The sequence below is a fragment of the Ochotona princeps genome, chromosome 25 (assembly GCF_030435755.1).
Source record: "Ochotona princeps isolate mOchPri1 chromosome 25, mOchPri1.hap1, whole genome shotgun sequence".
Lineage (NCBI taxonomy): Eukaryota > Metazoa > Chordata > Mammalia > Lagomorpha > Ochotonidae > Ochotona > Ochotona princeps.
In genome coordinates this window covers 892,110-907,312 of record NC_080856.1, presented here as the reverse complement: position 1 = coordinate 907,312, position 15,203 = coordinate 892,110, and the positions used below count along the sequence as shown (strand labels likewise).

General features: G+C 43.5%; 1 protein-coding gene across 1 annotated transcript in view; it reads left to right on the top strand.

Moving 5' to 3' along the window:
* The window catches only part of EXOC4 (exocyst complex component 4), a 599,303-nt gene that overhangs the window by 81,250 nt on the left and 502,850 nt on the right, over window positions 1-15,203 (top strand). The window contains exon 7 of the mRNA XM_004598184.4: window positions 5,014-5,188. Coding sequence (XP_004598241.2) covers window positions 5,014-5,188 — 175 coding nt within the window. The remainder of the gene's footprint in view (window positions 1-5,013; window positions 5,189-15,203) is intronic.

Below are 15,203 nucleotides of genomic sequence, written 5' to 3'. Positions count from 1 at the left end.
AGCTCTTTCCTTAATTATCTTTCCTGTGGTGCCTTTTCCTGGGGAATTGGCTGTGACCTCTGCTGGCTTTTGTAAGGTGCCTGTTCTCGCTGAGGGTTCTCTTCTCAAATATTTATCACATTTTAATTGACCAGGATTGGACTCTCTCCTGAATTGCAGAGATGCACTTCCAGCTGCTTGAGGACATGATGCTTGAACATAGAGTAGCCAGCTCTGTATCTCCTTCCAAATCTGCAGCTTGGCTTTGATTCTCTTAGGGCATTCCACCTTGGGTGTTGCTCAGGCCTGAGACTCGAGCTCTCTGCGATCAATTGTGCTGTTCCCTAAGCTGGTTCTGTCCACACTCTGATCTGATACTGCCAGCAACACTCTGAGGCGTGTAGAACAGTATTAATTAAGGCTTCAATTGTATAGCTAGGGATATTTGGAAAAATTGAACTTTTCCCCCCCATAATTAAAGGTTTAGTAAGAGTTACTGTTGAGCAAAAATAAAAATCTTATATTTATGAAAGGAGATTCTAACAAACAGAAATCAAGTGAAGCAAAACAAGTATCTAGTTGGTAGGAAGAAATCCAAGGAATTGGCTATCATAGTACTTTGCTCTTTGAGATGCTAGTTTCCTTGTTTAGCGGGTGAGGAGGGGAAGGTTGTCAAATTTTATGTATTAGAGGGAAGGAGGGAGTGAGGTGGGGATAGAGACACAGAGAGGACTGCCATTCATTGATTTGCTCTCCTGATGAGTGTGAGGGCCAGGGCTGACCCAGACGGAGGCTGTCAGCACTGCTGGGTCCCAGGATCAGCACCAGCAGTCAGCTGGAGTCTAGCCAAAGCTGGTTCTCTAACCCAGACGTTCCAGTGGAAGACAGGCATTTTAACTAGGATCTTAACACCTCTTCCTCTTCCTCCTCCTCCTCTTTCCCGTTTATTTCTTCACCACTGGCCCTCATCGTTCTTCCTGTTGCTTTTGTTGTTGAAACAGCTCTCTGGAATTATAATACATATGTCATAGCGCTTACCTGTTGGATGTGTTCAATCCAGTGACTTACGGTACATTCCTAGTGTTTTGTGAATGCCAGCACTGTCTTGTTCCCGATCATTTTTGTTTTTCTAAAATACTTGTCAATCTCTCCCTCGACCCTGCCTAACCACTTCAAGTGAACACTAACATGCTTTCTGTTTCTATAATTTTCTTATTCTGGACCTTTCATGTCAGAAGAGCCTTGTGTGGTGGCAGGTTCTACTTTGCACTGTGTCTAAGGACCTCATTCCTTTTTATGGCTGAAGAAATTGTGTGATTCAGCAGTTGGAATAAATTCAGATTGTTTCTACTTTGGGCCATTACAAATAATGCCTCCTGTTGTCTGTGATTTTTGGGTGCGGTGTTTTTGTTTCTCTTAAGTGTATACCCAGGAATAGAATCACTAGTTCTATATCGTAAGATTTTGATAACCTGCCAAAACTTGTCCCCAAAATGTTTGTGTACCATTTTACAGTCCTGCCTGTACTGTGAGAGTTCTCATTTCTGTATATCCTTGCCAACACATTTTATTGTTTGTCTTTTTGATGACAGCTCTTCTGGTGAATTCAAGTACTGTCACATTTTGATCTTGATTCACACTTTTCTGACAGCCTTTGTTTTGGGGCTGTGGTGGCTACACAACAGGAACATGCCTGCTCCTCCAGGGTGGCAGGAGCTGGCACTGGATTTTTTTTTTTTTCAAAGATTGCTGTTTCTGTAGTGTTAATGGATACTATAGCTCTCATCTGATACCTCATTTGCCTGCTGGGTCTGACTTTTTAAGTGGAGTCCTGCCTTTGAAAGGTTGTGGGTTGTCACCGTCATTGAGTGCCAGAGCAGATGTGTGCAGTGCTGCAGCTTAGTGATTCTGGCAGTAACCAGAGGAGTGTCCTGTGCAGTGCTTCCTGCAGCTTTCTGGGGTGTGGAGAGCCTCGTGCTACTGGACTCAGGATCCCGTGATGCTTTAGGCTCTGAGTGTGGTGGGTGAAGAGTTTCAGAGTGTTAGGCTGTAGTACTTGGCCTTAGTTTTGTCAAGCGAGAGTTGTTGCCAGTGTTCTTGCCATCATGGCAGGAAATAACTGAGATTTCGCCATCAAGAGAATGCAAAAAGTGTAAAATTAAGTAAATTTATCTGTGAAAAATTAGTACATTGTCTTTGTCTTATTTTTTCTGTTCATTACTGAAAATGCATTATGATGTATAGATTTCTGTGTGGGAACCACAGTTTTACATGCTTATCATAGATCTTCTTTGAAAGCTAGAACCTTCCTTTATCAAGTATTCCCCATGTGTGATGCAGGTACCAGCTTCCTTCCTTCCTTCCTTTTTTTTTTTCCAAAGATTTCTTTATTACTTTTTAAAATAATCTTACTTAGTTGATTAGGATACAAAGGGTTAAGGGCTACAGGAAAGTGGGTAATACCATTGTTTCCACACTAATATCATTTTTTCCCCTCTATCTGGGGTCAGGGAAGAAACTGGGAAAAGCCCCACCCAGCCTCCCACCCATCCCAGGTCCCCGATGTGAGGCACGCTCCGAGGGTCCTGCTCAAGCAGTTTTGATAGTTCAACAGATCTGAATTGTTGCCAATCTCGTCATTCCTCTTGCGATGAAACCTATTCAGAACCCACTGGCTGACATAGTCTCTTCATGGTTGGGGTTCTGTGATCAGTAGTTCAGTTGGAGATCTCCAAAGAAACTTCATCTGAGGTGATCCCATACCTGATTCTTGCGTGAGTTTGCCAGTACAGGATCTGGCACAGTCCATCACCCCAGTCAGCTTATGCACATGCTGGTCGTTGCAGTTGCTGGGTCAGTTTTGTTTCCAGCCCTTGAACCAATGGGTGTTGGAGTCCAGCTCGATTCTACCCACTTCATACTCGCTCCTCACGCAAACCGGTGGGAGCTGCAGCCTAGTTCGGGCGACTCCCCATAACCCCCACCAGGCCTGCCCCTACCCTGGTTCCCATGCATGCCAGTATGTACCGCAGGCTTGTTCAGTCTGTCCCACACCCCATTTAGCTCTCGTACTTGTCAGTGGGCATTGAAGCCTAGTTCAACCCAACCAGCCTGCTATCGAACCAGCTTCCTTGCATTACTTCCCCACATTGAGTTAGCTGTTGCAGCCGCTTGGCTTAGGCATGTGTTTCTGTATTTTGTACCTTTCTTTGATGATGTTTGAGCAAGTCTAGAAACAGATGAGAATGGAGCTCTTCTGGGAGTATAAATATACATTGACTGGTAAGATTTTTAAAAACACCATCTAAAAGAATGAATTCTGTTTTGAAATGCAGCGTGTGACTTCCAGGTTTTGTGTATCCTACACTGAATTACACTGTCAAATAGATATTAGGATTTTACCGTGAGATAGTTCAGCATGTGAGTTGCCGTAATTGGGTAGTAGAGAAGCCTTAGGAATAGATAGGACACTATACATTTTGATGAGATTGTCCTTATACCCTCTTACTTGTGGCAATAAAATCTTGCTAATTTTTACTGCTGTCAAGCTCTTCTGCTTTCCTTTTCTACTTTACAGGTTAGTTTATTAGTTCCTGAACTAGGAGGTGTGAGCCACACAATGTGCAATGAAGCTCTTACCGCAGGATTTTCATTCCTGGTGTATACATTGAATTCATTCACCAGATATTTGCTAATCGTTCTCCTGAGTGTGCCTGAGTACACAGAGATGCTTTAGGTCGTGTTCACCCTGAATGTGTAATAATGGAAGTTGGGGGAAGTATCTGTATAAATGTGTGTGTGCCACAGTGGGGGGGCTGCATGTGGTAAGTTCCTCCAAAGCGAGATCAAGTCCATGTGAGTTCAAAGGAGGAGTGGGCCTGGGATGAGCCTCTCCAGGCTCAGTGGTAAGGTTGACATCCACAACAGAAAGACACATCTGCAATCCAGAAGTGCAGTGAGAGGTGGTGGCTAAACCAGTTCTTATTCTGGGCCCAGTTGTCTTGCTGCTGCCTGAGTTCGTGTTTGAGTATATAAGATCAATGTAACAGTATGTGTCCAGCATGTCTCACTGTGATGAATGAGATACTGTGAATGCCTGAGCTGCTGACTGTTGGGAAAGGCAGACTGCTTAATAGGTGTAGGGCTCCCCATCCCTGCACCTTCCGCTCCTCACCCCTACCCCGCCTTCCCCTCCTCACCCCACCCCGCCTTCCCCTCCTCACCGCCCACCCCGTCACCCCCACCCTGCCTTCCCCTCCTCACCCCCACCCCATCACCCCCTCCTCACCGCCCACCCCATCACCCCCACCCCATCACCCCACCCCGCCTTCCCCTCCTCACCCCCACCCCGCCTTCCCCTCCTCACCCCCACCCCGCCTTCCCCTCCTCACCCCCACCCCGTCACCCCCACCCTGCCTTCCCCTCCTCACCCCCACCCCGCCTTCCCCTCCTCACCCCCACCCCATCACCCCCACCCCATCACCCCACCCCGCCTTCCCCTCCTCACCCCCACCCCGTCACCCCCACCCTGCCTTCCCCTCCTCACCCCCACCCCGTCACCCCCACCCCGCCTTCCCCTCCTCACCCCCACCCCATCTCAGGACACACATTTCCATGCCAGTAGACATGGCTTTCCACAACTAACAGGATTAGTGTCCTTAGCAGAGTGACCAAGTTATTAGTAGGCAATAGCATAATCTTTGTGACATCTTTCCTGTTATGTGAAAAAAAGGCCTCAATTCCTTGAGGAAACTGCTTATATGAAAATCTTAATGTGATGTTGAAATATGCTAAAGAAATGAATGTTTATTGAACTGCTTTAGGGTCTTGGCCATTTTTAAGTTGTTGTAACATTTCTATTTTTTAGTAGGAGAGATTTAGGCTTAAGTTTTAAAAAGTTTCTCAGGCTATGGAGCTGTTTGAAATCCAATGTATTGATGTCTCGTTTGTGTACTGTTTGTGTTGTAGTGTGCTGCCTCAGACCAGTGGGCTCACTGCTGTGTGTAAGTGGGATCCGTTTGCTTTGGTGCCTAGGTTGTTGCTGGAGCTGCTGGAGCTGCTGTTTGATAAGTTCAGTGCTGTGGCCTCTGCGCATGCGGTGGTCCTGGGCTACCTGCAGGACGCCGTCAGGACACCAGTGACTCAGCAGGAAGACGTGAAGCTGTACGACATGGCAGATGTGTGGGTGAAGATCCAGGATGTCCTGCAGGTAAGGGCTTTTACAAAGGCTGTGCGCACTCAGACGGCTGGCCACCTCTAATGGTACCTTGGGCAAAAAGGATTCTGAAGAAGCGCTGCACTGTGGGAAAGAAAATCCTACCCAGGTAGGAGAGCAGTGCCTCCGTGCCCGTGCCACCAGTACTCCCACCTTCACCATTTGGGTTCCTCTCTGGCTGGGCTCTAAGCAGTCAAAGTGAGATGCGCTAGAATCTGCCTTTCTGTGGTTGAGATTTCTGCTGAAGCTACTCATGTATTAACACAACAATATTCTTCATTATTTATAGATGTAATTTAACTTTATTGATTGTGTCTACAGGAATGACATACTGTATTAACTGATAGGTCCAGAGTTTGTTTTGCGAGACGAGAATGTGTATTTGAGATTGATTGCAGCTCAGAGGCTTGGTATCACTGGTGGTGCGCCACTGCTGAGATGGTATTTAGAAGTTGGGTCACATTTTCTCGCCATGTGCTTTGGCCACCTGTACATTAGAAACAGCTAAGAGTTAGCTGAGGCAGCTTAGGCATGGCTAAATAGAAGTGACTTGGTGAGATAGTATCTACTAAAAGGAAAAAACCTAAGTGTTTGTGGGGAACTGAAATATGTAACTATGTGGCAATGAAAATACTTGCATGGTGAATAGTCTTTGAATGTAAATTATAGTCATGTTTGAGAATATAGGCATGCTCCTGGTACATTGAATGATTGGGTTCTTGGTGATTCGTTCATTATATGTTTTGGTACACTGTGCTTTATTGATGATGTGGTAGAAATGACGTGAGATCTGTTTACTGCTGTGCCAATCACTATGCACCCGCAGTAGGTATTGGATGAATATTTGTATATTACTTTATTGAACATTTTGAGTCTTGGTTTATTAATTTGTCATATGGAAATAATACTTTTCAATCACATATTTTTAGGATTTCAGAAATAGAATTAGAGACTTGTGGCTCTAGCCGTGATGAACCTGTGTGTTGCTGTGAGCACTTGTGCCCCTGGATGGTCTGAGGCTGGTCAGCAGGGTCCTCTGGGAGAAGACCACCATGGGATGAGCATAGACTGCTGTGCTGCTGCTCTGGATGTAATTGGGAACTCTGACATGGGGAAAGTGTAGCCTCATCTGCCGTGGAGTCCCTGAGGAGAGGGAGCAGTGTTCGGCTAAGGGAGAGGGACACCGCTCGGACTCCTGGCCTGGGATGCTGCGGAGAAGGGAATTGGGTGGGAGGGCATGCTGGACAGTTTGGGTGCCGCTTAGCCCTTGTTGAGATTTGAAGCAGTGCCTGCAGAAGCTTAACAGCGAACAGCCACTGTGAGACTGGGAGCTGGACTGGAAGCTGCAAAGGCCTTCGGTGTGTTTGAGTTCAGACTAACTAGGAGGGGAGTGCTTTAACTTGTGCCTGCAGCAAAGTATTCCTTAGGCCTAAAGCTGTTACTAGCAGGAGAGGAGGGATTATCGTAGGTTTTAATAACAAAGACCTGGAAGTAACTGCTGGATACCACCAGGCTCTGTACCTAGGACAGTTGCCTTACGGAGTCTCAGTGAGGAAATATTAGCAGTGTCTGCCCTGCAGTTACCTGTGAATTAGCAGCAGGGCATGACTAAGCTGGGCTTGGACAATTTGATAAACATTGTCTGAAACAAAGAGCTCACCAAATGGATTTAATATCAGATTGTATTCTATGGAAAGATCATTGGACTCACAGAATGATTTCCAAGCAAAGCATGAGGAGAAAACAACCCCAAAGAGCAAGTTTACAAATCCCTCCGCTTGTCCGGGCTGTGCATTCTAACATGTACGAAAGAGGAGACAGGGACGGAAGCTAGCACAGTTTGGACCAAAAATGCCTCCACATTTGATGAAAAACACAAGGCTGCAGAACTGAGGAGCTCAGTGAATTCCAGTGTATGGACACATCACTGGCAGCGTGCTGAGGCCTGCAGGGAAACTGGTCAGGGCACTAGAGGACAGAAATCTTCCCTGTGCGAACATGTCTTACCAGGTAACAGGATGTTATCTCAGAAGTGTTGGAAAATGCAAATCTAAGATTTTACAGTAACTGAAAATCTTTTGAAATGAAGGTAAAATGGAAGCATTTTCAGGTGAACTAATGCAAAATTAGTTGCCTCTAGACATGCCCTTCAGTAAGTGAGGTAGACAGTTTCTCAAGCTGAAGGCAGAGGAGACCAGATGGTTACTCAGACATATAGGGGAAGAAATTCAGCAGGCTAGACATTTTTTACATTCTATATGGGTGCTTGAAACAATTTACGGAAAATTGAATCAAATTTTAAGTATACTTTGGTGTGAAGACATTTTGAAATATAACACACCACCGATCATAATGTTTAACAGGCAAAAGGTAGAAAGATCACTGTTCCCCAAGGTACAAACAAGGGCTAAACATGCCAGATCGCAAGATGTCTATTTTAATCTTGTATGTGTTTTTGTATTTTGTGTTAACTACCACATAGCAGAGCAAGCTTGCAGTATTCATCTTCCTGGGGTTGGCTGATTTGATGAACCATAATGGTTCCCAGTAGCTAAAGGCCATTTCATGCTTCCCAAGGCTTAGTGACATTCCATCAAGTGTATACACCGCAGGTCTTCCCTTATTAATCAGTTGGTGGATATCTGGGTGATTGCATATCTTAGCTGTTGTAAATTGATCTGCAGTAAACTGGCACAGCTAACTCATATGCAAACTTAATTTCCTTTGGGTAAATTCCTCCAGTGGTTTTGGGATGGATTTAGTGGCTGGATCATGTGATCTATTGAAGATTTCTGGGAGATCTAAGTACTCCTTTTCATAAAGATTGTACCAGTTAATGCTCCCACAGCATCGTGGTCAGCATTTCTTGTGCTGGCCTTTGGAAGGCAGCGCTTCTCACTAGCATGACAATCTGTTTCCCTGATTACTGTGATCCTGAGCATTTATTTCATCCTGTGCAAAATGCCTGTTCATGTCCTTAGCTCATTTCCTGACTGGGTTGCTGGTTTTGTGATCATTGAGTTTCTTCATTTCTTCACATCCTAAGCATTAATCCTTCATCAGATGCGAAATTGGCACGTGTTTTCTGCCTCTCGATCAGTTGCCTTTTCACTTTGTTGGGTGTTCGCTTTGCAGCGCAGAAGCGTCTAATCTTGCTGTAATCCCATTTGCTCATTTTTGCTTTTTTTTGCTTGTTTTTTTCTGTTGTCTTTCCCCCAAGAAATCTTTGCTTATGTGCATAGTTTTTCATAATACATATTTTCTGTGTTCTTGAATATTTTTCATACCTTAAGAGGTATGTTTAGAAAATATTAGGCACTCGAATTTAATCTCTAGAGAAACTGAAATTGTAAATTAGAAATGCATATGAAAAATCCATACAGATAATACATTTGAACATGAATGAGTATTTTGCCAATCCAAAAGGATAATAGAGAAAAAGTAAGCACATGGACAAAGTAATCACAGAATTAATAGAGCACAAATAGCAAACCATGAATAATCAGATTAAACATGAATGGACTGTGTTACAGCTAAAAGGCAGAGATTTCACAGAATTGCAAACAAAACAGAAGACTGAGCCATGCTGTTTTTAAAACATGCCTTTTATGTTAATCTACTTTTTAATATAAAATTTATTTGTTTTTATTGGAAAGGCAGATATACAGAGAGGAGGAGAGATAGAGAGCAAGATCTTCTGTCCGATGATTCACTCCCCAAGTGACCAGAAAAGCCGGAGCTGCGCCAATCTGCAGCCAGGAGCCCGGAGACTTTCCGTGGTCTCCCATGCGGGTGCAGGGTCCCAAGGCTTTGGCCTACTTTCCCAGGCCACAAACAGGGAGCTGGATGGGAAATGGAGCTGCCGGGATTAATACCAGTGCCCTTATGGGATCCTGGCATGTGCAAGGCGAGGACTTTGGCCGCTAGGCCACTGTACTGGGCCTACTCTGTTAGGGACTTTTTAATTTTTAAATGAATATAAACCTTTAGGAAAGTTATAAACAAGGACAATATAAAGACCACTTGTGGAGCGTTGTTGGCATTTTATTATGTTTTGTCAGTCGCGTACGTCTGTACATAAGTACACATACACTTGGTTATCTATCCTATTTATATGAGGGGTCATTGAAAATTTTATCGAAAAAATGTATTAGGGAAAAGCTTTGCATTTCCAAATGCCTAAAAACAAATTTACTTATTTTTTAAACTTATCTATCTATGTATCTATTTATTTATTTAACGATATAGTTCAGTAGGCTCAGGGATTTCTGCTTCCTCCCTCTAATTCCCCTCCCTCCATTAGCCCTATGTTATTATTATAGTATAGTTCTCAGAGACAGTCATAAGTCCATCATTCTGCTGTTTAAGTGTATCCTGACAATGTGGGTGTAGACAATGGCAGAAAGTCCAGCATCCTATTGTCAGGATATGTTTAAGAGTTTCAGTGGGAGTCTGTCTTTTGTTCGAGAGTAAAGAAATGTATACTGCAGTGTATCTTAGCTTTTCATTGTGATAGTCTCACAGTTCCTCCAGATGACTATATAGTAAGTGCATGTTTACCTATCAATCTATCGATCTTGTATTTTGCATGAAGGTTGCCTTATATCGAGAGAACCTAAGACATTTGTCCTTTGGGATTACTTGCAATTCCATTCTTCCACAGACTCTTTTGAAGTACCTGCATATTTCTTGGTTTTTCTGTTGGCTCTGTAATGTGCTATATGACAGTTGTTCACCTGCCCACTTTTCTTTGATAGTTGCAGCAGTGTTCATCTTTTTAGTTCCTTTTAAAATTAAAATTTTCCACTGCAAATTGTGACAATGACACTTGTGTAAAAGGTGTCCTCCTTATCCCTTTAATATGGTTTTATCCTTTTTTTTTGTTTAAAAGATACACTGTAAAAATATATACGTAGATCAAATAAAATGGAAAGAAGCATACCACAACATACTAGCAGATATAACTGGTAATACAAACACATATCACATATCGTTATGGAATTGTGCTGTTTGCATAATGTAATTTTAGAGCATTTTAAAATCATATCCAATAGAAACTTTGCAGCCATTAGCAAAGCCTTTCCAGGCACTTCCAGTCCTAGGCTAAAAGATACTACTGCTCTACATGTCCGATAAGAACTATTTTTAACATGAATCTGTCATCATAATTCTTACAGTAAGAAAATATTGTAATTTAAGAGAAAGTAGACAAGTTGTATTTAAGACTAAAGAGGTATCAACTGTATCAGAATCTTTTATTTCCTAGATTATGTGAGAGTACCTTCTTCGAAATATGGAATTAGAAGATCAATTTGTTGTAGTGCAAACAAATGTTAAAATTCCTGTCTGTTTGGGTGTTCTCCATGGAAACTGGCAGGCAGTACTGTGAAGCTTAGTGGTTTCAGCCTCTGTCTGGAGACGGAAGTGAGGAGACGTCATAGTTCTCTCCTGGTGCCTGCCCTGCGACCATACACCCTCTCACTTGTTTCTCAGTTTTACACTCTTTTTGAACCTGTGATAATATAAATTTCATATTTTTAGTCTTCTGAGCCACAGTGGCACCTTCCAGAATGTCACCTGCTTGGTGACATGTTTGTCATGCTGCTGGTTGCATGTTTTCAAGCGCAAGACTGTGGCATGCGGGATACACAGTGTCTCCTGATGTTGAAGAATGGCAACGTTGAGCTTAATTTCAACAAGGTGTTGCAGAAAGGTGGTGCGTTCTCTTCACAGGTGAATGTTGTTCAGGAACATTTTATCCCTGCACTGAGCTGGGGTGATGTATCCTATAGCACTCAGATGTATAGATCATCTTAAAAATAGTTACAGGCATTCCAGAAGTATTGGTTGGTGTTGTCAAATGGCGTGTCACATGTGTGACAATTTTTTTGAGTAGCTAAAGAGCTTGTGGAGGGTTTCGAAAATCCAGGTGAACAGTAACAAATCCACTGTTTTGCATGAGACTCCACAGGAGCACAGAGGCTGCGGCCACGTGGGTGTGCAGCATGTGACAGGGACTCAACATGAGACTCCACAGGAGGACAGAGGCTGTGGCCACGTGGGTGTGCAGCATGTGACAGGGACTCAACATGAGACTCCACAGGAGCACAGAGGCTGCGGCCACGTGGGTGTGCAGCATGTGACAGGGACTCAACATGAGACTCCACAGGAGGACAGAGGCTGCGGCCACGTGGGTGTGCAGCATGTGACAGGGACTCAACATGAAGTGGCCAGCCTCAGGAGATCCTAGCCATGTGACAGTTGATGAGAACAGCTGTGTAGCACAGAACAGCATCTTATCAGTACGCCGGGGATGGCCGCCTCTCCTGCCCTGCACCGGGGACGTGGCATCTGGCTTGCTGCCACAGGTACACCAGAAAGATAGGCACGGGGTGGCAGTGCTGAGCAGTTTCTGCGATAATTAAGGACTTCAGATGAAGCGAACCTGAGTGGTTTTGGAAGTCATATATTTAGGAATAATCATAGAAGAGATGTTAACCTTTCAGGGAGAGATGACAGCGAAGAAATGAGTCACTGAGCGGAGTTATAGCTTCCTCACCGTTGGCGCTGCTTTAGCCCTGTGTCCTTCTCAGGGGTTGCTTACGAACCTTTGTGGATGGCAGATCAGCCAGAAGGGACTCCATAGCAAATTTCAGCAAGTGCTTGTTCCTAGTTAACTCTTTTTAGCCTGGATCAACCCTGGCAGTGCTTGCTACTTTGAGAAGGAAACAAAAGAAGATTGAATTATGGAATTGGGAGGTTTTGACTGAGAATTCAGTTGCAAGCCTTAAACTTGGGAACTGTGGGGTGAGAGGTTATAGTAATGTTTAGAAGTTCAAATATGAAACAAAGGAATTCTTTTCACATCACCATGGTGTAAATAAGAAGTGTATCTCGTAAATGAATGTCGTCAAATATTTCTGCAGTAAGGAACGATTGGCCCACTTGACATGCTCATAGGAAAATGGAACTCACTGTCATTGGACCAGTTGTCCTGCCAGAGTTGAATGTCTATCAGTAGGAAAATAACTGAATATCCCTGTAGGCAGTTTTCACTTTCTGTCTTCTGACTCTAGCTCTTGGCTGATGATCTCTAAACCTGCTGTGATCACAGAGTGTTTCATCTCATTTTAGTTCTTTTGCTGATTGACACAAACTGAAGCTTCATGGCCCTAGGCTTGACCTGGTGCTGCCCTTCCTGACTTGGTAGAAGCCGGCCCCTGTGTTTGCCGTGCAGAGTGAGGGTCCCTTCCTGAACGTGGTTAAATCTGCAGTGTAAGTGATCACTGCCTTCTGCTAAGATCCCTGACTGATGTAAGCCAGCCTCCCTCAGGTATTTTGGAAATTGAATTAATATGAAAGTGAATGAGTTATTTTTTATACCTCCCTCTCCCAGAATTCTCCTTTCAGGGAGAATATTTAGCAGGCTAGGGAGACAGACTGGTACCGTGTCCTGTAGACATGCGAGATTCTGGGTTCCTGGGCGAGAGATCTACTCAGAGTCCTGTGCTCCTTAGGGTATGGTGCTGATGGCTCACCAACCTGCAGAAATAGCTCTGTGAGCAAGGAAGTCGCAGAAAGGGAATCTTCAGCTCACTACCAATAGTGTGCGTATGTTCACAATAAACTTGTATTGAATAAGGTTCTTCAGTTGTCTTAGTATCTACTTTTCAAGGCCGAACGTTGCTCTTCTTTGCTACAGAAATGCTGTATCCTAATTAAATCATTTTCCTCTATCCTCTAAATGACTTTAACTTCCTTTTTTTTTAAAGGATTTATTTTTTTTTCGAAGATGATTTACAGAGGAGAAACAGAAAGAAAGATCTGCCATCCATTGATTTGCTTCCCAAATGGCCACAACAGCGAGAGTTGAGCAGATTCAAAGGCAGGAGCCGGGAGCTTCTTCCAGGGTTCCCACATGGGTGTAGGATTCCAAGGACTTGGGCCATCTTCCACTGCTTTCCTAGGCCACAAGCAGGGAGCTGGATGGGAAGTGGAGCATCCAAGATCTGAACCGGTGCCCATGTGGGATGTCTGCACTTGGAGGTGGAGGATTAGCCAATTGAGCCAGTGTGCTGGTCCCAATTTTACCTTTCCTGTATCAATAACTGGTTATTCTATACATTGTTTCTGCTGACTTTGCCTTCATTTCTGAGGTACTCTCATTCTCTGTCTTGACAGTGAAGCATTCACTGATAATTTCCTTTCTAGAATTCAGTGTGCTACTTGTTTTTACTCCTGTACTAACATACTTAATGGTCATATTTTTCTTCCTCCAGTTGATCCATGTCATTCCTTTTTAATCAGATTAAAGGTCCTCCTGAGGACCGTATTTTACACATCTTTGAATTTTTTAGTGCTTTTATACTTTGATTTTTTCAGTTCATTTTTCCACTAGTTAAGTGTACCATGGTCTATTCACGGTGGGAGTCCCTCCCCTGGGCCTGCAGTTTGGCATTGCTTCTGTTGAGAGCACAGAGCTGTCGTAGAGACACAGTGCACATCTGCTGATTCAAAGTCTGCAGCAGACTGGGTGTTTATGCCCCAGCACCCCTCCCCACATCCGAATTCATCATCTGAAATCCAGCTCACAGTGTTATGGTATTTGGATGTGAGGCCTGCGGGAGGTGACTGGGTCAAGTCTCAGCACTCAGGAATGATGAGAGCAGCTCCAGAGAGCTCCCCTGTGGCTTCTGCCACGTGCACTTCGAGTGAAAATATGGCTGTTTGTGACCCTGGAAATGAGCCCTTTGCTGGTGCCTTGATCTTGAACTTCCCAGCCTGATAATGCAATACATTTCTCTGTAAGCTGTCTGGTCTACGGTATGTTGTTAGAGTCATCCAAACTCTTAACAAGATTGGACTTTAACTGCTTTTTAAATGTGATTCAGAAACTGCAGCAGAAGAATCATAAAATTAGGACAGACTTGCTGTGTTTTCAGGAAACCAGTTGCTTCTGCTTTCTCTTAGACTGGCCTGTAGTGAAAGGTTTCTGTTGGTCAACTGGATTAGCTAAAGCTTTTAGGTAAGAGGGAGGAAATAATCCTGACGAGAGAAACCTGTAATAATCAAGACTGTTACATTATGGCTGCCGCTTATCCAGTACTCATTGACTGGCAGGTGTCATTTTCAGTCATGGGTTTAACAATAATAGATTTGGAAGACTAGAGAAAATCTGTTCAAACACTGTTCATTCTGAAAAGCTTTAAAATTTATATTTTTCTGCAAGATCAATAGTCCATTCAACACTGTTTTTGCTACAGCTCAGGGGGTTTGATTTTTTTAAATTTTCATTCATTCGAAAAAAGTTTTTATTTATATTAATTTCCTCACAGACTCATAGGGCACACAGTAGCATTGTTTGCTTCAGGAAGGTTTTTGATTTTTCTTTTTCATTTCTTCAGCAACATATTGATCATTCAGTAGCATGTTGTTTAGGTTCTTGTTGTTAATCTTCTATTTTTCTCTGTGTTGTTGATTTTGTCTTATGGCTTTTCATTAAGGGGATGGATTGTAACTAGGTAGTGGAGGCTATCACGTATAGACATAAAGATACAATGCAGTGCGCCTCTCTACCGATGAATTGTGGGTGAACTCCCAAGGAAACTGTTGGATGTATTTTGACGACAGGATGTTGAACTCTGCCGTTGTCCATGCCTGCAATGTCAAGATACACTTGAATAGAAGAATGATGAACTATGGCTGACTGGGAAGGACTGTGCTATCGTAATGATATGGGGGAAATCAATGGGTTAGGATGGGAATTTGAGGAGGGGTAGGGAAATTCCAGAGCCTATAGAACCTATCATGGAATAATAAAATAAGTTAATTAAATTAAAAAATTCATTTTGAATTTATTAAAAATGTCCTCTGTATCTTGATGTACCTAAAAGGTTTCCCCAGTCAATCAGTTAAAGCTCAGGAATGCTTGAGGGATGTTGTGGCCACGTAATTATTTTTGCTAAATGACGCCTCTTTAGACTTACCAGTGCTTCCACTGTGTGATACT